Below are 23,685 nucleotides of genomic sequence, written 5' to 3' on the forward strand. Positions count from 1 at the left end.
TCCCCTCTTTTCTCTCCCTTTCTGAATGTGCCTCTGTTGGTCAAACTGTTTGTTTCTTTACTGGTCTTGATCCATATGTCCATCTGTCTTACTAACCCCAGAGCTGCTACAAGTGCCAGATTGTGGGGGCGTCCCTCAGCTGCTGTTGGAGAGGCTGCTCTCATAAATACCACTATGTCTGCGCCAAAGAGATAGGTAAGAGACCACAGCGAGAGAGGGAGGGAGCAACAGGGGGATAAAAAGACAAGAAAAAGCTAAGAAGAGAAGGGAGAAATGAGGAGGGAAATTGGGAATGTGAATGATGAGAGGCCAATTGGGAGGGAACAATTGCAGAAAAATAGGTTGGAAAAATGAAAAGAGAGTGCAGGGGAAGTGGTTGTGGTTAAATGAGAGTGAGAGGGGGGGAAATGCATCAAGGAGTAGCATTATTGAGTGCGAGAAGAGATGTCTGAGAGTGTTAGGGCAGAGCAGAAGAGGAAAAGAGAGAGGGAATGAAGAAGGGAGCTTTGAATACAGGGAATGATGAGAGGAAAGTGGAACCCTGGAGTGTGCAAAAAGGAGAAAGCGAAGAGATAGAGGGAGGAGGCTGAGCTTGCATGTATGTGTGTGTGTATTATTGACCACAGCCCCTGTGGCTCCATCCATCCACGCTGCTGCTGTCTGGAGGCTGAGCGTGCATGTGTGTGTCTGCATGTTCGTGCCTTCCTTTCCAAATGCTTGCCAGAACACTGCCATGCACACCTTATAACAACTTGGCCAACGTGCATTTCCATCAGCGCTCGTGTGTGGTTGCTGTTAATACAAGAGAGTGTCCGTGTGCCAGCATATGTGTAACATGGTTTCCCCCTTATATTATCTCATGCCAAGGAAGTACAGTGCGAGGATTAAACGGTCTGCCACGTCTGCCGAGCCAGCACAGGGAGCAGAGCGAGGCCCTTTTTTAATCCCGCTGAGTGCACCAGCCATATCTGACTGCCTGCCTGCCTGTCTGCATTGCAACGTATCCACTCAGTCTTCCTCTTTCCTCTGATGCTCTCCCTCGCTTGCATCGCTCTTTTATTTAGCTCAGTTTTTTTTCCATTCATTTGTGCTTTTTGAGGAGAGCTGTGGGTTTGTTTTGTTGTTGTTGTTGTTGTTGTCAGGATTAGCCTCCTGGTATGTTTTTTATTCAAAGTAAAATGTGAATCTGAGATTTCACACCTCATTCTGTTGTTCTTTGCTTTTTCTCTTTCTGCACAGGCTGCACATTCCACGAGGATGACTTCTCCATCAAATGTCCTAAACACGAGGTAAGGAAAAAAAACCCACTAAACTAGTGAAAGCATGCTTTATTACTTCGTCCTGCTTTAACAGTTAGTTTAACAGTTCCCCAGCATTTCACAGGCAACATCAGTGTACCTCGGCGAGTTAAAATCACCATATCAACGAGCGCCCTTCATTTTATTACCATCGCCTGCTACTGTGACTTCAAACTGCTGCATTTGCAGGGTCACTGTTCTCCGAGTTCATTCGAATGGTCTCCTCCACGTCCAGTTCTTCCTTGTAGGGCAGACGCCATCTGGTGGCGATGCGTTTGCATGGCAAAAGGAGGAAGGTCAAATGAGGGAGGGAGTGTGGAGGGGGAGGGGGTGCTAGAGATGCTGACATTCAGCAGGGAGCAGCGGTGCATTGAGGCAGCAGTGGCAGTAGCCTCCCATCCTCCCTCCCCGCTCTGCATCTCTCCCTCCCTCCCTCCTTTCCTCTTTTCCTCTTCCTTTCCTGTTCTCCTCTGTGCAGACTGACAGGGATGAAAAGCTGGCTGCTGATCAAAACACCCCACCCACCATCACTGCCTGCTATCTTCCCCACATGCTCTCTCCACCGTTTCCCTCTCTCTTGCTCTCCTTTCTCTCATTATTTCTCTCCCTTCCTCCTTTTTCCCCCCCTCCGCTCCCCTTATTTTGCTTCGCTGCTACCCTGCTGTTCCAGCTCTCTCCCCCCCCTCCAGTCTCTCACTCTGTTCACCTCTCATCTCCTGCGAGCTCCCTTTTCCGTTTTCAGCCGTCCTCCCTTCATCTTTCCTCATCCCATTCTCCCTCGTTCTTTGTCATCTTCTCCACTCCTCTCTTCACCTCAACTCCCACGTCTAAGCAGCAGAAATAGCGTGTGAGAAACGGAGAGAAAAGGAGAGCGAGTCAGAGAGGGATAGATTGTTGTTAGCAGGCTGAGGCAGAGCTGTCATCAGCTGAGGGATCTGAAGGTCTGCATGTGTGTGTGGGGGGGGTCTGTGCCGTGCCAATTTACGCCGAGCGGCTTAATCAAAGGGAAGAGCAGAGACACACGTACGCACACATACAGACACAAGCACACAACCACCCCACCCATGGGTCCCCCTAAGAAATTCTCCCTTTCGCCTGCGTTCACTTGCTTTCAGGGCTGAGGGGGAAAAAATGCACACAAACGCACTGCCTGCAGCTGTGGATTGTCCAGTGCTAATGGACACACACTGTGAGAGTCCACGCAGGTTCATTAACAGGTTGCCTGGAAGCTCGCACACATATACACATAGCGAACGCAAGACAGACAGACAGGCAGAGAGAAAAACAGAGCGTTTTGTGCTGCAACTGAGTGGGAACAAAAGACGAATGGGGGCAGTTACATCAGAGAGTGGCAGGCTGAAAGAGACGGAGATAGAAGGAGAAAAAGAGGGCAACAAGAGAGACGAGCAGCAAAGGGAGCGACACTCTGTGATAGAGAGGTGGGGAGAAAACAAGCGGGACTGAAGGTGTGAAGGAAAATGAGTTGTACCAGAGAGGAAAAAGCAAAAAAAGGAGTGAGAGGTAGGCTTTAAGGAGGGAGGAGAAGGGGGGAAGTAGAAGGATTGAAAGTAGAAAGATAAAACAGAGAGAGCAATGCTGCTGGTCTGAATCCAGGGCATAAGGATGGGCAGCTGGCAGTTCAGAGAGAGAGAAAGAGAGAGAGAGACAGTGGAAGAGATATCAGGGGATGCAGAAGAGTAGAAGGGGGAAAGAAAGTGCTCAACCACCACACCAGCACAATTTAGAGGTGTTCCTGCTGCGTCTTTCATAGGCGAGCTGGTTCACTGGTCAGCTGCATCCATCTCCCCACTCCAGCACACCAGAGCCAGCTTGCTTTAATGCCTTCACTCTGCAAATCTGCACAGAATCCCTTTCAGCATTGTATTATACCAACATCTGCACAGAAGACGCCTACGCTTGCAGTTTACCTGTCTGCACATTTACTGCAGCTTTTAAGAATTTAGGTGCTTAAATTCGAGCACAAAAAAGCCTCACAAGTCACAGGAAATGATGAGAAAAGAGCTCAAGAGTTCTGGGCGAGGAAGGAAAACTTCTGGCACACCTCACACATTTGTATCCCAATTGTGTTTTTGACTTTGTGTTTACATCTGTGCACTTCCTTCACAGGACCTGTAAGATATTCCTGTGTATCACTTTCATCGCCAACACCATCACCTCTCCGCCAGACAACACCGATCCAGCGAGGCAAAATCCACTCCCTATTCCTAAAGACACGGTGACGACTGATGACGAACAGGCACGCCAGCCAGCGCGGCTGGGCGAGGGTTAAAAGGCAGCGCTGAAGTGGAGCTAGGCGCAATACAAACAGTGGAAAAACAGCTCTGCAGAGAACAGCTGCTCCTTGAAGCCGCCCTAGAAATGTGCTTTCTCAACTGAGCCCTTGACTGCAAGGCAGAAGGCAGTGACACTGTTTAACAGGAGGGTAGGCTGCGCTTTAGAGACTGCGCGCCTAAGGCCAGTGCACATGGGGACCCGTTTGAAATGCAGAGCGAGGAACGCATGTGTGTGTTCTGCCTTCGGATGGGTTGCTATCATATTCAGACACTCGGCGGACACTGATTGGACAGGGACATCCCTCTGGCCACCTTGTCTGTGGGCCAAGAGGTGCATATGTGCGTGTGTATGTGTGTGTGAGAGAGTGCGCGCATGTGTTTGTATGTGATAACCATAGAATTGTCATTCTCCAAGCACACCATCAGTGTGTTTGTGCATATGTGTCTGTGGGAGTATGAAGAATTGCTTCTCTAACTCAAGATGTCACGCGTCAAAAAAAAAAAAAAAAAAGAAAAGAAAAAAACAGCAGCCAACCACTGGATGTATCTCAATGTGCGCGTTTGTGTTTAAAACAAGAGACAAAATGAAACAGGTGAGGATGAGGAAACCGTACAAGATGATGGTGATGATGATGATGATGATGATGATGATGTGCTTCACAGGCTCGAAATATTCTGATACTGAAGAGTTGAGGAAAAAAAATGGACGCAGTATTTTAATATACGGCTCTTATCTCGGGAGCTGTATTTTGATGTGCATTATGGCTAAACATCATTGCGTCACCCTTGGTATATGTCCGGCTTTGTGCTATTCAGAAATTAAAATATATATATATAAATATATGAAAATGAGAAAAAAAATATGAACTCTGTTTAAGAGTTTACTTCAACTGTGCGCACAGTCAGTATGTACAGCAGACACCACCATCATCACTCGACAAGCTGCAGACGAGGGCTCAGAGGACCCACCGGGAGTCAGTCCATCCACTTCATATCTATGTACAGTTCAAGAAGTATTACCTGTTAACAACATTTCGAGATTATTTCGCACACCACAGCCGCGAGGAAAGACGTGCATTCAATCCTGATGTCATGAAACACACACACACCCATCTGTTTGTGTATCGAAAAATGTAGCCTCTTTTCACTCCGCCATGCTATATAACAATGCCCCGTGCGGGGCGTCAGTTAAAGTACCGGTCATTTTCAAAAGGAGACATATTTAAGTATTAGGGCATAAAAGAAAGTGCAAAAATGCCACACCAAACTTTCTCTTTTATGAAGCTCATTATTTAATGGTGTATATAGGTATTTGATGCTGTTTAAATGTAAAATGTGATGTACTAATATAATTGTGTATAGTATTTCCTAGAGATGTTTATTTTCTATAAAATGGAATATGTTATTGCTTATAAAATGTTATTAAAAGAATCCATTGATGAAAAAAAAACAAACCTTTTTTGGGAATGTCACTTGTCTTAAGTGGGAGCATGCCGTTTATTGATTTTCATGTCTATTTGTTTGGACTTGATGACACAGCATCACTCTGTTTGAAATGTTTTTTGTAACGCCAATGTTAAATATACCAGCACCTTTCAATGCTGCTATGACCAATGCCTGCTCTTTTTGTCTTCACTCAACACGCACTGACAGTAAGACATGTAAATTGTGGTTCTGTGCAGAGTGGCCACTCAAGGGCACAAATTAGAAAGAGGAATAATGACAATGCTTAAAAAGCCATATTTTAATACAGTTAATCCTTAACATGATAAGAAATCATACAGAAACATTCTGCTATTTATTATAATTAACAGGACCCATAATGCTCATCTTCAGCTCCATACGTTTGTTCTTGGACTCTGCTAGAGTAGCTTTGCATCAGTCACATTTCAAAACATCATCTCAACCTCTCACTGAAACAATAATTAAGTCAACTTTGTTCTGATTGGCTGCCTCTCACAAACAGAAGGTATAAACACCAGAAAAGGTCTTCTTGACGCTGCGGGTCAGAGGAGTTATAGGATGGCAACACTAACTCAAATCACTCCTTCTTACAACTAAGTTATGCAGAAGAGCGTCTCTGACTGCACAACACGTCAAAACTTGAAGGAGATGGGCTACAGCAGCAGAAGACCACACTGGCTGCCACTCCTGTCAGCTAAGAACAGGAAACTGAGGCTACAGTTCTCACGGGTCACCTAAATTGGACGACAGATGCCTGGTCTGATGGATCTCAATTTCTGTCATGACATTTGGTTGGTAGGCAAAAACAGCATGAATTCACTCTACCTTATAATTATGATTAGGTGATGGTGTAATTGTGTGGGGGAGATTTTTGTGGCACACTTTGGGCTCCTTACCAGCAACCAAGCATTGTTTAAACACCAAAGCCTACCTGAGTGTTGTCGCTGACCATATCCAGCCCTTTATGACCACAGTGTACCAACTCTGATGGGTCCTTCCAGCAAGATAACATACTGTGTCACAAAGCTCAAATCATATGAACCTGGCTGCTTGAACATGACGAGTTCACTGTATCCAAATGTTTCGACAAATCTACAGCAGCTGCGTGATGCTATCGCACCAATATGTACCAAAATCTCAGAGGAACTTTGTTGAATTCGCCACAAAGTAATAAACGGGGTTCTAACCCAGTATTAGGAAGGTGCACCTAATGACGTGTTCCAACACATTTATTGGCAAGCTTAAGGTCACTGGTTCGATTCCAGCTGGAGACACAAGTCCCCTTTGGGGTTATGTCAGGAAGGGAATCCTGCGTGAAACTCAACCCGAAAAATGGAGCCTTTGCTGACATTAGTCCATATCTGAGTTAGAATTTCAGCCAGACACAATGCAGACATCATCTCAGGTTAGTGTAAGACTTTTAATTATTGATCATTTTTCAACCCGTATTACCCAGTTGTTTCAAATACCACAGGAAACGCTCATTTCTTCTTTACAAAATATTTTAATATTTACATGACGAAAAGGAATAGATGAAGAACATAGAAGAGATGAAAGCATGTCATTGAAAGGTCTACATCAACATTACCTTCAGACATGGTTGCATCACTGTCATCTTAATCCCATGTTTTTCAGTCTTTCACATTAGTCACATGCTATAAAAAAAAATATACTGGTCCTGGGACATGTCAAAAAATTTGTTAAAAACCCCCCCCAAAACAATCCTCTTAAAAATTAAAACATGGTGCTTTCTCTAGGAAAGAAACCAATAATTGAAAGAAAAAGTAACATTACAGCTACAAATAAAGAAAAGATTTGTCACAGGTTTTCTTTGGAACAAAAGGAAAAAAAGTTAATTATTTCAAAATCTTCTGCATGACATACGCAACTTTTTGTAGTTGTACAAACTACAAAAAGTTGTACCAACAGCTCATGTTTAGCTTGAGCTGTTGATTTACAACTAGCCAGTGCCTACGACAGTCGCATGGGTATGCAACGCTAACCTGATACCGCACAAGATATGCGGCGCCTAGTTTAAAACTGCAAAATAAAGCAAGATTAAAAAAGGAAAAACAGGCATTAAATCACTCTTCTTATGCAAAATACTGCTTGATCAAAGATCATAAGATTATAAATACATATTAAAATATGTACACAGCAAAACAAGAAGGAAAAAACAAACAAAACGCGACCTCTATGAAAATAACCTCATAAAGCCATAATATTACTTATCTCACTGAAATCAGCCTCACAGGCTTAGTGCAGATAGAGAAACGGGGCTCAGCTTGTGAGGCATGATTTTTTTTGTTGTTGTTGTGTTTTTTTTGTTTTTTTTTTTTATTTACCTCGACAGTTACGGTTTAGTGCTTTCCCACCACACAAGCCCACGCGCTCAGACCAATACAAGTTCTCGTTTTTCTCCCACAAAAACACAGATGCCTCATTCTGCAACCAATCAGAGCAGCCCGCCACTCCAGCCCACTAAGCTCTCCGCTAATCGGGAAAAAAAAGAACGAAAGAAAAGTGGGGCGAGTGGGGATACGCCAGTAAACGCAGGGCAAAAACCTCTTTCATACTTCTCACCCTCTCCAGTTTCCATTAGGACACGACAGCTCCTCTTTGTGGGCAAACTGTGGCACTGCAACACATTCTCACCAAGGGATCCTTTTTATTTTTTATTTTGACAAGAGGAAAATCGTTTTTTTAAATAATCCGCAGCAACAAGAGTGCGAACTCGACAAGTGTTTTGTTGTTTGACTGGGGTGATGGGAGGGACAACGCATGAAGAAAATCCAGTTTGATATGAATCTGTACAAATCTGTTCGATAGCTGCTCACCAAAGAGAGACTGTATGGTTTTGTCTTCTGTCTGTGTGACTTTATATGTTACAGATGTTTATATATATATATATGTACACAACGTCCATGCGTGTCTCTCAGCACCCACCCCCCTCTAGCTGTTGGTGACAGTGGTGCCGCTGCCCAGTTTTATGATCATTTGCTGGCAGTCGTGGAGGGTCCTCTTGTCTCCCAGCTTCTCCAGGGTGCGGGCAGCGTCGGCCAGCATGCCCACCCTTTGGCCCGGAGCCGAAAGAAAGGACGGAGGAAGGTAGCGGCACGCCAGCATCACAGCCTCCGCCTGCTCCCGCTGGCCAGGCCGCATCTCACACTCCTCTGCACACACACAACACACAAAAACAGTTAGTTACTGTGGAATTTCGGGTGATCTTTTTGATGTCGTTAACCAGCAACAGCCAAACAGAGTTTAATCACTGATCTGATTTATAACGAAAACTGAAATGGCCTGCCCTTCTCCAAAAAGCCTCCCACCATCACTTATAAACACAATGACAAATCAACAGCATGTCCCAGCTTCTCTGTCTGCCACAAAACAAGCTAAATGAATGGTAAATAAAGCAAATACTAAAAAAAAAAAAAAACTAAAGTAATTGAGTCTAACAATCCATAGATTGCTTTTAGTGTAAAATATATTAAAATATATTGGATTTCACCTGTTTATCCATTTATCAAGTATTCTAAAGAACCTTAGAAAATAATGTAAAGAAATTGTTTTCTAGCAATTCAGGAGGATCTCCGAATGTCTCAAACAGATATATACTTAGTTTAATAAAAAATAAGTCAAGAAAAAGCATCACATCCACAGAATGTAGAAGCTGCACTTATTAAATGCTGGCCCTTTTTTGACTAGACTTAATAAAGAAATACATTTTCAAAGCAGACGGATTAGATAAGGACTGAGTGACATAAATATTCAGAGCTTTCTCTGTTACTTCACCAAATTAAAAATATCAACAGGAGTTATTAAAACAGAATCACCAGTGCAGACTGAATGAAATATCAAATCCACAGTAATATTGTACACACACACACACACACACACACACACACACACACACACACCTGTCTTGGCTCCGGGTGTTGCTCTGCGCCGCAGTGAGCGATCCAGAAGCTGATGTGTGCGGGTGGGACTGGCCCCCGCCATCAGCCTGGCCGTAGCTTCATGGAGAAACAACTGGAAAGGGATGGAGTGCAAAGAGAGAGAGGTGAGAGAAGAGGAGGAGGAGGAGGGACGACAGCGAGTGATGATGACTCACACATAATGCTCGGCTCTACCTCTGAGAGACTTTGAAGTCTTGTGAACAATGCTGCTAAACGCTTGCCTCAGGGTGTGTGTGTGTGTGTGTGTGTGTGCTGTAACACCTCCCAACCTCACAGAGAACTATATATACCCTGCACTGCCTGCAAATACGTGCACTGGATTATATTTGTATCCATTTCCAATGTGCTGCTCTGTGCCTTTATTAAGTGAAGAAATTCTATTCTTTTTAATTCACTCATTCACGATACATATGCAGCAGATTTGTGTTTTACACTTTCATTAAAGAGCATCTTAAGATTCATCTTAGCATGTTTTGGTTTGGATAGCATGCTGCACTCAGATCCAGTGTCTTTGTATGCAACTACTGAAATAGTTTTCAGTTGAGACAAACTTCAGATTTAGCACAAACTCTTCCCTCATATTAGGCCCAGCACAGAGCTTTGATAAACCAAAAGAGAAAACTTAAAAGACAGAATGTGGTGACAAGGTTTTACATACTCTTCGCATCGCAGGTCTGAAACTCTGTGCCAATTTGCGTAGCGAGCTGAGGTCTTGCTGAAAGCCCACGAGCTCTGGTGGAGAGGCCTGCTGAATGCCCGCAGGGCCGCTGGTCCCCGCTGAGCCTTGTCCCGTGGGAGTGGCCCCTTGTTGCTGCAGACGCCAGACATTTGTCCTCATAACCAGCAGCAGATCGCACAACAGCAACTGGACAACCTAGCGAGAAATAATTAGCTTTAGTGCTCAAATATTCTCAACTTAAAAACAAAAATGAAAAGAAAAGGGAGAAAAAAAAGCCCCAGTCTCCACTGACCTCAGAACTGGATACTGAAGTATGATGAATATGTCATGTTTTGAAAAACACCAAGAATTAGACTAAAAAAATGTTTGCATGTTTGTCATACAACACCGCTTCCAGTTTATAAAAATAAGTAATATCCATCACATTTTGCTCAGGATGTTAATCTACAAATAGTTTCAGCTGCTATTATTAAAACAGTCACTTTTCGTTATGTTATGCATCTCTAATCGACGCTAAAGGACATTTTCCACCTCTCCTACGCGAGTGTGTGTTCTGCTGTGAGTGGCCCAGCTCTGTGTTGCACTGCAGGTACATTGCACTCAGCTGAGACACACATGCAATGCAACTACAATGCACTGCAGCTCTGGCCATGCACCTATCCACCAGCATCACCATCTGCTGAGTGCCAGAGGGTAGGACACTGCAGCATCGCAGAGTGGAGATGCTGCGAGGGATTCGCTGTCTGGTGAAGTGTGTCGCTTTGTACTGTGACAAAGGTGCACGTGTCTGTGTGCGTGCATCGTTTAATCACTTTATAACTATGTAACTATTCCCGACACTTTAAGTATTCTTGTGCATTTTTTTCCCCTCGTGCAGATGTTGCCACCTTAATGAAATGTCCCTCCTAGGTGTAATAAACATCACTTACGTGCACAAATCTGGAAGAGATTGTGCCTTTCTTTGTGCGTACCTTGTCTAAACTGGAGCTATGACAGTGTGGTCCCAGGTTGAGGCTGTCTCGGAGCAGGGCGCTGGCCTTGTCACTGTAGCTCAGACTCAATTGGCAGTTTTCTGGCTTGGACAGCAGAGCTCGCACTGCCCTGAATGTGTTCAGACAGGCTTTGGGCAGAAGACTCCTGATAGAAAGAGAGTGGTGGGCGGGCAACAGACAAAGGACACAGGTTAAAGTGGTGTAAGTGTTAGAGGGTGGGTGGGTGTGTGTCCTTAGCCTGGCATTTGCAGGGCAAAGTTCCAAATTCACATCTTTATACGTCTAACTTACTCTGCGTTCTGCAGACTGCGGGGCAGGTGCTCAACCGTCGGATACAGTCTCTCTGCTGCGGCATCATCTCCTTGGAGCCAGTTGATGATCACCACAGTGATTGAGGACCACCACTTAGAATGAGGGTCACAGCCTGGATATTAGAGGAAAAACAGTCAAAGCTGAGACACCCTCAGACAGAAACAAACATGCAGATATTTAAATCCCAGAGTGTCCACTTTCACATTTAGCATGCATGGCGGTGCACCCGTGCAGACAGCTGCTGTCTGCATTTTGACCTCTGAATCAATCTGTTTCTACCCTGGAGGATTTTGACGACTCCCTCACAAGGAAAAAGTACTCCATTTAACACAGGGCAACACACACAGACTTCTAAAACATGTAGCGAGTAACCTGAGGCTCTGCCAAGAAAAGTCTCCTATTAAAATCCCTGCACAGTCTCTCATCCCTCCCGCTCCCTCCTTCCTCTCAAGGTGATCACCAATTTGACAGTGCTGAAGATAGATGAAGCAATCTAGCGAATGCCTCCCTTTCACCTAGCCCTCTCTCGCTCAGATCAGTGATCAGTAAGGACAAAGGAAAGCGGTGGGAGGATGGAAGTCAAAGGGAAATCAAGCTACTTGATCTCTGTAGTGTAAAAATGAACTTTGTCACACAGCTTCTTATTCTGCACGCGCAGTAAAGAAAGAGCAGTGTGCAGAGAAGGCTAATGCAATTATTGCAAAAAAGATAAGTAGCAGTGAAGTAAGGAGTACGCATCTAGACAGTGTAACTGCTTGATGTACTTAAGCAACAGAAACATTTAGAGGCAAGTTCTGATTTTTCTAAAAGCAAATTTTAACCAGATTAAAAAGTCGGTACCATTAGTGATCGCTAATGTTTTTAGCGCTGAAGATACACTGTCAAAGATTACTTTTCAATACAAATGAGACCGCAAACAGAAACGACAGTTTCCATAGCCATACCTGTGACAGTTGCCATGTTGGACCCAATAGCAAAGGACTGTGAGGTGGCACCAGCCGCATCTGAAGCATTAATCAACAGCTGGAGATATTCCAGGGCATCGGCATACTCGCTGAGGACACACACACACGCACACACACTGAATGGTTATTTTGCCCCACAAATCGTTAAAATAAAACATACCTACAAAAGGGTTTTCTTTTTAAATGCCAAATTTAATTCTGCGTTTATTATCCTCATTTCTTTCTTTGTATGTTGGCGACTCTATGAGAAGTAAACCGTAACTTGTTGCCAAGAAAAGCAAACGAACCAAAAGTTACAAGAATCGATTATATGAAAGCCCGTCTTGATTTCTCACCCGTCTCCCGGACTTGTATTTTTCTCTCCGCGAGGCTGGGCCACACAGTACAGAGCCTTTTCCAGGAGGTGTTCTCTAAATGCCTGAGTCACCTGAGCCAGAGGATCCACTGCAAGGGAAACCAATAACAAATATAAACATCAGAATGTGCCTGCATATTGTAGGCAAGAGGATTCCAAATTAGGTATTGTAAAAACACAGTTATAGACTGAGTGCAAACTTTTGCTTTCACTGACCAGTGTTGCCAGCTTGGCTGTAGATGCTTTCTTTAGGGGTGCTGCGAATAGCCCAGTCCCCATCCACGAAGAAGCGGTGACCTAGTGGGTGACAAAGCCACTGCATGGCTGGGGGGACACTGCCGCTGGAAGATAGGCAAGCTTGACGAGCACTGCTCAGGAACACACGCTGTCAAAAGAAGGAAAAAAAAAAAAAAAAAAAAGGTTTTGGTTCGGTGTAGTTTAAAATATTACACGTTAGGACAGATCGCAGGATCTTTAATCACCTCAGTGAATGTTTATTAACCATGAAAGATAAATTAAACAGAATGTCAACTCAAAACTGGTTGTTGTTACATCACGTGAGCACAAAAGAAACAGAGTCGGGGTAAAAACACTGCTTATAAATGACTGAGCATGCTTGTGCAAACAACAGGGACTCACAGAGGTGAAATGCAGAACCCTCGGCAAACTGGCTTTGACTCGTAGAGCCGCAGAAACATAGATCTCAGCCAGCGAGGCCACAGGCAGGCATGAGCCAGAACACTCTGCAAGGTTCACTGCACTTAAAGACATGTGCACTGCTGAGAGGTGGCTGCCATTCAGTTTACCTGCAGGCACAGATCGAAGACAAGAAAACAAATTTTTTTTTTAAATATTCACAAAAATTATTTAAACTGGAATTTATCTTTAGACAGAATCTTTTTGCACAGCAAAGACTGCAATGCTTTTTAAACCTTACTTCAAATGTTGCTGAGTCGCTTTGAAATGAATGACAATTCACCTCCTAATGTCCAGCGTGTCACACTGATCTGATCTAAAAGCAGGACTCTTATGGTGACCAACCTGTCATGTGAAGCTGATGCAAGCGGTGGTAAACCAGGGCGGCATCACGGCTGCTTTTGCAGGCATCCTCCTGCAGGGGGCGATCAGATCGCAGCCCTCCTGCCCTGGCAGCTAGCCAGCGGCCAACCCATAGACGCTGGAGGCAGAATCTTAGCAAAGACCAGAGCGCTGCGCAGGCCAAGTCCAACTGGGAGGTGGGTAAGGGGCGACCGAGAGCCTTCAGACAAGTCCACAGGTTGTGACTGGCTTGAGCAAAATCTCCCTTTGAAGTGTAAAAGATAAATAGTGAGAGAAAACAGACGAAGAGCCACTTTATAGATTCTGTGAGAGTTCAGAAGGATTTCTGATTTAAATATGGTCAAATTCCTCCTTGTGGATCAGTACACTTTGTCAATTGGGCACACGTTGAAAAGAAAAAAAAGAAGCATACTCTTGCCAGGTCCAGGTCAGCCTGTTTGCGATGCCTCCAGAACAAGACGGATGATCCAGAATGTGGTCTGGTTACAGGTTCTCCATACACCAACAGCCGTATTAGAACTCCTGATACCAGAATACCGTTCAGTAACCACACCAGTATAGTCGGGAGCATCCAATCCATCCAGCCCCATGAGTCAGCTATAAACAACACAGAGTCATTTAACTGCAAAGAAAATCTATTTATTGAGAGCTAATTATGTGAAATTTGAATCACTGCCATCTGTCTCCCTCCCAGCATTTTCCCCACTCTGTACCTGCGACATCCACACCCAGGACGGTCCTGCCCGCGTGATGGGTGCTTACAGCTTCAGTATTTCCAGATGAGCTGCTACCCGATGAACAGAACAGAGCAGCCAAAGGGTTGAGGGAGAGGAAGAGAAAGGTAAAGGCGCACAACGCCATACGGGAACGGTCCAACATGCCAACGGCACTGCCACCTGCTGTCGACTGGTCCGGCGTGCCTATATTTGGCTGACACACGAGAGAATCCAGAAGGACACATTTGTGATTATTCAGTTTATTAATTCAGGCAGCAACATCAATCTGACAAAAAGTATGAGTAATTACATTTTTGAGGTGTTATAGTGGTTGATTAATAGTTGAGCGCTGTACACAAGCTGTCAAGCATCATGGGTGTTCATGGAGAATTTTTTCGCAGCCAAAAGAATCACGTTTGTATTTTTTTTTTGTGTCTATTAAGACTGACAGTTGCAGTGTGGTCAAGGTTTCTGTTGGCAACAGTTTCCTAGATTGTTCATGGGAGCGCCTGTGAAGGAAGTTTAGCAAGGTGAGGTGCTTTAAGCCGTCACCATGGCACCGACCAAACTCCAATTCACAAAAATCAGCTGATGCCAAATTTTATCACCAGAGCACATTTGGGTTAAAGGAAGAAATAGGCCGAGTTCGTGTGACGTCACTCCTGCCGTGACGTCACTCCGGCAAGCACACACGCAAGGCAATGGCGGTGTGACGAGCCAAAAACAGACTCAGGCGAGCTCACACTTTCAGAGCTCGGCACAGACAATGTTCTCTCCCACGTTTGTAGTGCAAAATGCAAAGCTGGAAACGGCAATGCATCTAATCTGAGGAAACACCTGGTCAAACACAAAACACAGCTCGAAGAATGCACCAGATCTGATAGCCCGAAAGCCAAATTCACAATCACTGCAGCTTAATTTAGCACATCTGTCACCAGTGTACAAGAGTGTGAACCAATGGATGATGACGATGATGAAAAATCTTCGTCAGGTAATTAATTAGTAAGTCGGACACGCTGCACGCAAAAAAAACAGGACTTTTTTCACTGTGTTGTTTGAAATTTTAACTCGCGTGCTGTTTACGGCAAACATACACGTCATGTGAGATTGTATATCCAAAGCATTGGTAGATAATCGCAACTAATTATAGCTTAGAATTAATATTAAATGTGTTATAATAATAATAATGATAATAATGGATTGCATTTATATAGCGCTTTTCGGGGCCCTTAAAGTGCTTTACAATACCACTATTCATTCACTCTCACATTCACACACTGGTGGAGGCAGCTACAGTTGTAGCCACAGCTGCCCTGGGGCAGACTGACAGAAGCGAGGCTGCCATGTCGCGCCATCGGCCCCTCTGGCCAACACCAGTAGGCGGTAGGTGAAGTGTCTTGCCCAAGGACACAACGACCGAGACTGTCCGAACCCGGTGTTCACTGCCAGACAGCGACCAAAGCATTAAATAACAAAATGTTTCAAGTGAGAAGTTTGGACTTATTTTTGTAAGAGAAATCTTGGATTTATTATGTCACAATGAGTAAAATACCAAAAAACAGTACCAAAGCCCAGGTACAGGTATCTGTATCTATTCAAATGTGAAAGGTAACCAAGGCTTGTTGTTCCAATAAACAAAAGAAATCCCATACAGATGGCACCATATGCATAAAGGAATAAACAAAGCACAGCAAAAACAGGTTTTATCTAGTTTCAGTTAGCCATATCTCATTTTCTATTTTGAGAATATGCAAATCATTAAAGCAGTCTATGGAAAAAAAAACTGTTGGGGATTCATCACAGTGTGAAGAACTGTGTGGACAAATACTTCCAACAATTTAATGTATCTTAATTTTCATTCCCAACCCATCAATTCACCGCATGGGCTCAAATGAGTCCACTAACCAGTGCTGTGCTGGTGTCCCTGCATCCATAAAAAAAACCTATTCTAAACATTTATTCACAGCTGCTGCCCATCTTATAAAAGGCACCATTAACACTAACATGTGCTACTATCAAGACAATGTCTTTTTTTTTTTTTAATGAAGGGCTTGGCCACTTTGCCAGCACACTACCAAATTGCATGCATCCATCTGCAGAGAGTCTGGCAGCTAAACTGACCTGCCTGCATTCTGACAGGGCTGTCACCCACAGAGGCGTCCGTTGTTGTGTTTTTCCTTTCACAATGTGCCAAATGTTCAGACTGCTGAGCAGCTGAAATCCTATATCAAGCAAGCACAGAAAAAGATTGTGCTTTCAGAACTACAGCAACTGTTCTCCACGGTTCCCTCGCGCCTGCTTAAAGGTGACGCAAACCAGCGGGAAACATGCCGGTGTATCTACATTTGTCTTTAAACGCTTTGCTTTTGCTGGCCTCGAATTCAAAATAAGAAAGAAAACTTTCAAAATTTGAAATGTTTTCTTCGCATCATTTTCATGTCAATGCAGGATTTGAATGATTTGCAAATTCAGATTTTTTCAAATATATATTTTACAGAGTCCTAACTTTCATTCAAACGCAAACCTAATGGGAACAAACCATCTGTCCTTGCATCTCTATCCCGAACCCTCATCTCAAATGTTTAGTTTAAATGAGCTCTGCATACCTTTGTGTCCTCTCCCATTGGACTGTCAGGTTCTGAGTCACTGCCACAGTGAGAGAAGGAAGTTGGGGAACCCACGTCAGAGGCTGGCGGGGTGGGCAGCTCGCTCTTCACATCAGCCTGTCCATCCACCTCCATGGCAACCAGGTCCTTAAGAGACTCTGTAGAAAAGGGGTTTAAAAAAAAAAAAAAAGATGATGAAGGGAGTAGTTAGAGGGTCAATCAAGGGTACAAAAGAAAAGAAAACCCTACAATACACTTCATTTCATTTTATATTTGTCTTTTCAGGATTAAAAAAAAAAAAAAAAAAAAAATCAGCAGTCATTGTTGTTAAAGGTTACCGGAATGATTGACTTTCAAGAAATTGAAATAAAATCCCAAGAGGCTGTTGACGAATAAAGAAAAGAGCATTTTAAGCACATACTGTTTTTCTGGGCTGCCATTTTAAGAGTCATGTTCTCTTGTTTGAGCTTCTGGTTAGTCTGCTGCAGGTAACGGATGTAGTCGATGGCTTTCCTCAGTACTGCAGATTTATTGAGCTAGAAATGAAAGAAAAAGACCAACCGAATTATTAGACCTCTGCTGTTCATGAAAAAGACAACTGGACAAAAAAAGAAAAAAAGAATATGGCATAAAAAGCGTGGGATGCTTGTAAATACGTGCTTCTTACTTTAGCATCAGTGCCAGCCACCAAGTCTTTCAGCTCCATGATTTTGTCATTGATGGAGGAGCGGTACCGCTTCTCAATAGCGTTGTGGGCGGTGCGCTTCTCCCCTTTGTGTGGCTGGCCAGCCGGCTTACCACTGATAGCGATGCGGTTGATGGGAAGCTTTTCAGCATCCACCATGACAGGCACTGTAGTCAGGAAAGTACCCCCACCCATGAATGCCTGAGAAAACAGGATGATGTAAGTGCCAGGGTTAACAGCGTGGGTGTAAACTCGACAGCGGTGCACTGTGTGACTTCAGTATTAGGTTTGAGTTCATATTGTGCATCTACCTGCAGCGAAGTGCTCTGTGCTGGGGTGGTGGTGGCCAGGGACGTGGGAGAAGCTACAGTAGTGACCATGCAGGGGTCAGGCTTCAAAGTGGTCAGCAGTAGACTCTCGGCCTTGATGAACTGGGGCTGAAGCAACACCTGAGGACACCAGGGCAGATAGATGCACCGAAAATTCATTTACGTAAACGAGGACTGCAGTGCATTCGTTTTTAAGTCCATCCAGGCTCGCTCAGAGAACACCTTCACACACTTACAGGTACTTGCTGTACGTGGGCTGCGACAGTTTGAACCGGAGGGCTTGTTGACGTGGTCAGGAGAGGAGATGCAGTTGTCAGCCCTTGGAGCTGAGCCTGAATGGCCACTGGCTGAATGCTCGGCGGTGAGGATGACAAACTGGTGGCAGGAGTGCTCACACTGCTGGGACTGCCAGCTAGAAAAAAACAACAACACATTGATGCCAAAAAGACTTAAATCACACAGGTAAAATTTGAAGTAAAATCCGAGCAATTCCAACTTGAAAGTAACATTTTTATATGTTAAGTATTTGATGGTTTGTGTTAAAATTTCCATGATCATTTAACGGTGTAGTAGCACACTACCCATTTCAACATTTAAGCTTCCAAAAGAACCGCCAGCTTTAAAAGTAAAAAACACCTGAACTCTTAATTTCATCAAAACTGCATTAGTTTTAAGACTTTGTAGGCAAAAGGTGAACTATGGACTCATTATAAATGCGATACTCTCCAAATGATATGGCCGCTACTTTCGCTTATCTCCACCAAGCTTTAAGAGATATGGATAAAGATATGCACATGCAGTGGACTGTCTACTGTGTACCCACCAATGTTCCACGTCTTGTCCACACACATAAATTTCATTTCACTTGCAAACTCTTACGCAGCTGACCAAAGTCTATGAGATTACGACATTAATTAGAAATCATGCGAGGTTAAATGACCTAGTGTCCTGATAAATGCGATGCACGTGAACAGCAAACTTGCAGGGCACTGGGCATCAGCTGCTAGATTCCATGGTTAACACAAATGTGCTTTATGTGAGCCACTAAAAACATCCTCAGCATTTAACAGAAATATAAATAAACACTTGGAGTTTTTTTCCTTCACAGATGACAATTTGTCATTCTCCCCTTTTTTTCCTTTAGAGAAAAATAACGCTGGTAAATGAGGTTATGTATCTCTATGAGATTCCATTTGTTTGTATTTGAAAAGTCGGTAAAACAGCAGTGCATGTATTGTTGAAAAGAAGTCTAACGACTGAAAGGTTAGCATCACATATTTTAATCAAATCACAATTGACAAAAATGAGATATTAACATTTTCCTTAATAACCCATTTTTTCCCCCTCACTGAATACCTGACACAAGAGGTTTGTCATTTTCACTGCGCAAAAAAAGGTTCAAAAACCTTGAACTTTAACTGTAAATTACAGAACAAAATAAACTGGTTAAGCCAGGTTAATGAAAGTTGTAAAAAGCTAAAGACAGCAGGAAGCTTGCTGGTCAACGATGCAGACAGAACTGGATTAGAAAGATCCAACATCAGACATGCAAAGTCAAGGAACTTGTCTCTATGTGAAGAAACACACTACAATAACATCACAGTTTTATTTTCATCCTTTCCCTTAAAGGTTTTATTTTTAAAGCACAGTTTGATACCCCCTACCATCTAACTCGCACATAATCTATGACTCAATCATCACCATCAGAGAGGGCTTACCTGTGTAGCTGTTTGGGCTGCTGTAGTTGGTCCGGGCCTGAGGCTGTGTCTGTGTCTGTGGTGGAGTCTGGGGTGCAGGAGAGGTGAAGAGTGCCTGAGGCGTTGAGCTGAATGCTGGGTTTGGTCCTGGGGAGCCATTAGGTGAAGCTGCCTGGGAAGGAGCAGACGGGCTGAGAACTGGTTGGGGTTGCTCCACTTGGGTCTGTCTGATGCTTTGAGCTTGTTGTGGGGAGGACGGCTGCTGCCTCTGGGTGGAGCTGGGTACCTGGGCCAGGGGAGACTGCTGGAAGGTGGGAGGCTGAAAGGCTTTGTCTGGGCTGGACGAGCTACGAGTAATAGGAGGGCCCAGCAGTGCATCCAGATGGGGGTTACTGCTTAGGATGGAAGATGAAGATGGAGGTGTGGTAGTGGTGGTTGGGGGGGAAGCTGAGGTGATGGTCTGAGTCAAACCATGAATCTCTTGTATGGGAGGAGCCGTGGTGTATGGAGGGGCATCAAAGAGTCCTCCAAACTCCATGTCCTGGTTGCTGATGAGCTGGAGCATGTCTAAACAGGAAGACAAATCACAGCCACTGTGAATGTTATTGTTCAAGTAGAAAATTTATAGCAATTTGCCAGCTTTAAACAATTAAATATGGACCAAGATCAAATCTATAGGAACTGTAAATTTCTCGAGAAAACTTGTTTAGAGATTGAATTACCGTACTATCCATTTCAGTAGCAAACTGCACTTTAATTACCAATTAATCAACCCACATGTGCTGTGACTGTTTATGATCAAACATCACTGGCAACAATTTCAGTCATGCTAAAGAAAATAAAAACGCAAGTTATCATATATCTAAGTATTATTATTAATATATAATTGCAGTGTAGAGTGGGAATGCATAAAAATGGATAAGGCCAATGTGATGCTCAAATAGAAAGGAGCATCACCTTGAAGCGTGTTTTGGTATTGGGTTTAAAAAAAAAAAAAAAAAAAAAAAAAGCTAAATGGCAACAAACAAAGTTGCATTAAAAAGAAGGTTTTAAAGGGGCTTTATGCAGTCCTGTAAAAAAAGTTTCGTTCAGACCTTTGCAGGCATTCGTTCATGCACAGCTCTTTTAAAGTCTCCCCGCGGCATTTTCTTACCGCGTTGATGTCTGGACCTCAACTGGGTCACTGCAAGACCTTGACTGTTTCCTTTTTCAGCCACTATCTTGTACATTTGCTGCTGTGCTTGGGAGCATTGTCCTGTTGCATGACACAATTTCGGCCAAGCATCGGACAGATGGCCTCACACTTAACTCTAGAATACTTTGAAATACAGAGGAGTTTATGTCAACTCAATCAATGCAGGTTGTTCCAAACACAACCCCCAAGTCATCACCATTCCATCGCTATGCTTAACAGTTGATATTAGGTGTTTATACAGATATGCTGTGTGATGTTGTGCATTATGAATTATTGCTCTAAAACTGTTCTGGCTTGTTTAGCTGCAACTTTGCTCCTGCATGTGCTTTTTAAACTTCAACCCATATTTGTGTTCAGTCTCTTTCCAACTTTACTGTCATTAATGTTAAAATTTAATATGCTGTAGATTATGTAGCTCATGTGTTTTTTTTGAGGTTTCTCTGACCGTGAGGTGAATTTGGGACTTCCACAAACCCATGTACTGCGAACCAGAAAAACTTCTGCTTTTATAGAGTCCATTCTTTTCACATGACTGTAAATGTAGTACATCACATGTACTTATGACTACAGCAGTTTAAAATTGCTAAAAACTAAATTTTGTTTTGTTTCATCACATTTTCCATCAACACTCAAAGAATTACTAGAAAACTACTTTAAAATATCCAAGCAGGAGATGGGGTGTCCTACGCAGTTTAAAAAACACACTTTACAAGAAAGACTGCCTCTTGTTGCGTTAGAAAACACAGCAAGAAATACCAGGTACAGGTATACAGTACATTTCACACTTTAAGTTTATCAAGCCATTCATCATGTGCGTGCAGCTGTAGGTCCAAGAATCCAAGTGGTATATTATTAATGAGTTATTAATCTTAATTTGTGCTCGTGCACATATGGACTTGTAGGTTTTCATTAGCATGATCTAAAAGATATAAAACATTTTAATATGTATCTTTTCCAGAAGATTTGCTAATTACAAAGATTTAAAACTGACAAAAAAAAAACTTTACATGGAAAAAAGTGAGATGGCACGTGTTCACTAATCATTTTTTATTCTAGGAAGCAGTGTGCTCTTGAAAGACATAAGACACTGAAATAATTTTCACAGCATTTTTTACAAGGACAGTTGACCGCGTTTAATTTCTCTGTTAAGTGATTCTGAGTTCATGTTGTAACTGCAGTATAAAAAAAGAAAAAAAACGAGCAGCCTGGATTTGTGAAGCAGTGTTGTGTATGAGGTGATCGCTCTTGGCCAATCAGAGCGCATCTCGGAGACTTGCTATGCCGATCAGCCCAAGACAGGAAAAGAGAGGGAGAGCTGCCTGTGGCAATGAGTGTGAGGTTACCATCGAGCAGTGTCACAGAGGGTTACTGTCGGTCAAAGTCAGAGAGATGGAGAGCACGGCCGCAGGATATGAACACTGTTTACGCAGTGCGTGTTATCTTATTTACACTTCGCCCCCTATTACAAAACACATACTGGCCAATTTAAGAAGACTGACAGAAAACTCCAAATCTTAACAATGCTCGAAATACTCTTGTGATTTCGATTGAAGGCTTAAATTGTTGCACGAATTTTATATATGAATCATACTATATATGCTGTTTGTTTTTTGCAAAAACGGGCACGTGGATAGCACTATATTCGCAAGAAAACAAATAAAGTCGTCCACAGAGCATATGGCTAGATTAGTTTTCAACCGATTAATTTGGCATACATAAATACATAAATATTTGTCAAATCGGTCAAGTGAGGCTCTGTGAACCCAAAAAGAGAGGAATGAACGACAGTAACCCCGGTCTATGGAGCACGCTGGGGGCGGGGCGCACACGAAGCTAGCTGTACGTTAGTGTCACATATTCGCCTCATGAAATGCGCTTCTATTTTTCTATTGAACAGTAAGACACACAGACGACTTCTGATATTGCAAGAATCATCGTTATAAATTACTAACAAAACATCCCAAATATCACTTCCGGCTAGCCTCCATATACTTGCTCACTGATAGTTAGCATGTAGCTAACAGTGGATGATGAAAGCTAGCTCTCAGCTTTTAAAAGCTTTTATTTAAAAGATGTCTTTGTATCGAATGTCGTTGTAAGTGATGTTGTTAGTGTGATTATTACATGCAGAACACTTAAAGATACGAAAAGGAATGATAACACGTACGGTGTTACCGGTTTTAGCAACTGTTTTAAGCCAGCAGCAACCATTATATTTTCTTACCATCAATGTCGCTTAGGAGGGCCGTGTCAATATCACTGGGGTCGTTAAGCGACAGTGTTGGATCCAGATTATCCAACGAATGATCGTCAAAAGACAGGCTGTTCATCTTTACTGTCGTGTCTGGGCTTTCCAGTGTAGACTTGACTGACTGTCGGCGAAATCGGAAACTTCTGAGTCCTTACATTTGACAAAAGGACCAAGATCCCTGTCCTTTCGTCACATGCGCAACGCGAGCTGCAACTTTTCTTATTTTTGTAACTTTTGTGTCAACTAACTGCTCACAACTAGCCCCATCATCATCCTGGGAAACTTGTCAAACCAAGCCAAACACCGACGCTCATTCACTACTAACGTGCTTATAGCGGTAGCCAGAGAAACCCATCCAACCGATGATGATTGACAGTTGCCCCAGCCAATCACCCTCCTTTGAACTAGATTCCCACGTCCCTGTTTCTCAGCCTTGTTTTGATTGTTTGAGTAAATGAGTGAGGGCATGTGCAGTATACGGCCACGATCTAACACAATTTATACACAAAAATCAGATAATGTACAAAAAACAACAAATAATTACAGTAATCGAAGAAGTGATGCCGTGGCAAATTACATTTGATGGGTATGTAAAAAAAGCTAACTACAGCATAAACGAGTTAAGTTATGATTCCAGAGCAGCTTAATACAGTTCTGAATATCTTTTATAATATTGATTATAAATAAATATATTTTTTTCTCTTTGTATACAGCATGGACATGTTTATTGTGGGCTTGCCACCAATAGCCAATTATAATCGTGTGGGGCGTGCGCTTAGCGACAGCCAAGCTTGTTTGACTCGAATTAGCGACTCCTCCTGTAGAACCA

The 23,685-nt window shown here is 43.2% G+C and overlaps 2 protein-coding genes across 2 annotated transcripts in view; one reads left to right on the forward strand and one right to left on the reverse strand.

The window, feature by feature from the left end:
- rai1 (retinoic acid induced 1) overlaps positions 1-5,159 on the forward strand; it is a 57,135-nt gene extending 51,976 nt beyond the window's left edge. The window contains exons 3-5 of the mRNA XM_085403761.1: positions 102-195; positions 1,240-1,289; positions 3,426-5,159. Of these exons, the coding sequence (XP_085259887.1) occupies positions 102-195; positions 1,240-1,289; positions 3,426-3,434 (153 nt within the window). The 3' untranslated portion in view covers positions 3,435-5,159. The remainder of the gene's footprint in view (positions 1-101; positions 196-1,239; positions 1,290-3,425) is intronic.
- A 1,381-nt stretch (positions 5,160-6,540) lies between these two features.
- Positions 6,541-23,187, reverse strand: srebf1 (sterol regulatory element binding transcription factor 1). The gene is made up of 19 exons (XM_085403763.1): positions 22,830-23,187; positions 19,432-19,977; positions 17,950-18,125; positions 17,696-17,833; positions 17,367-17,585; positions 17,121-17,235; positions 16,700-16,857; positions 14,091-14,307; positions 13,790-13,974; positions 13,360-13,621; positions 12,958-13,124; positions 12,535-12,703; positions 12,299-12,407; positions 11,943-12,052; positions 10,978-11,110; positions 10,666-10,831; positions 9,674-9,889; positions 8,977-9,088; positions 6,541-8,229 (listed from the first exon to the last, which is right to left on the reverse strand). Exons 1-19 carry the CDS (start codon positions 22,933-22,935, stop codon positions 8,009-8,011), a joined length of 3,525 nt encoding a protein of 1,174 aa, XP_085259889.1. The 5' UTR covers positions 22,936-23,187; the 3' UTR covers positions 6,541-8,008.
- Positions 23,188-23,685: the final 498 nt, after the last annotated feature.

Source organism: Rhamphochromis longiceps, linkage group LG4 (assembly GCF_057381845.1).
Source record: "Rhamphochromis longiceps isolate RC_006_pf linkage group LG4, R_longiceps_female_GT1.1, whole genome shotgun sequence".
In the NCBI taxonomy this organism is placed as follows: Eukaryota; Metazoa; Chordata; class Actinopteri; order Cichliformes; family Cichlidae; genus Rhamphochromis; species Rhamphochromis longiceps.

What these genes read in the sequence shown, in the direction of transcription:
- srebf1 (XM_085403763.1), bottom strand. Translation starts at nt 22,935, where the DNA reads ATGAACAGCCTGTCTTTTGACGATCATTCGTTGGATAATCTGGATCCA. An exon ending in GGGTTCTGCATTTCACCTCT is followed by an intron (nt 12,704 to 12,957) that starts GTGAGTCCCTGT and finishes TTCTTTTGACAG; the next exon opens with CGTGTGTTCCTGAGCAGTGC. An exon ending in CGCAGTCTGCAGAACGCAGA is followed by an intron (nt 10,832 to 10,977) that starts GTAAGTTAGACG and finishes TCTTTCTATCAG; the next exon opens with GAGTCTTCTGCCCAAAGCCT.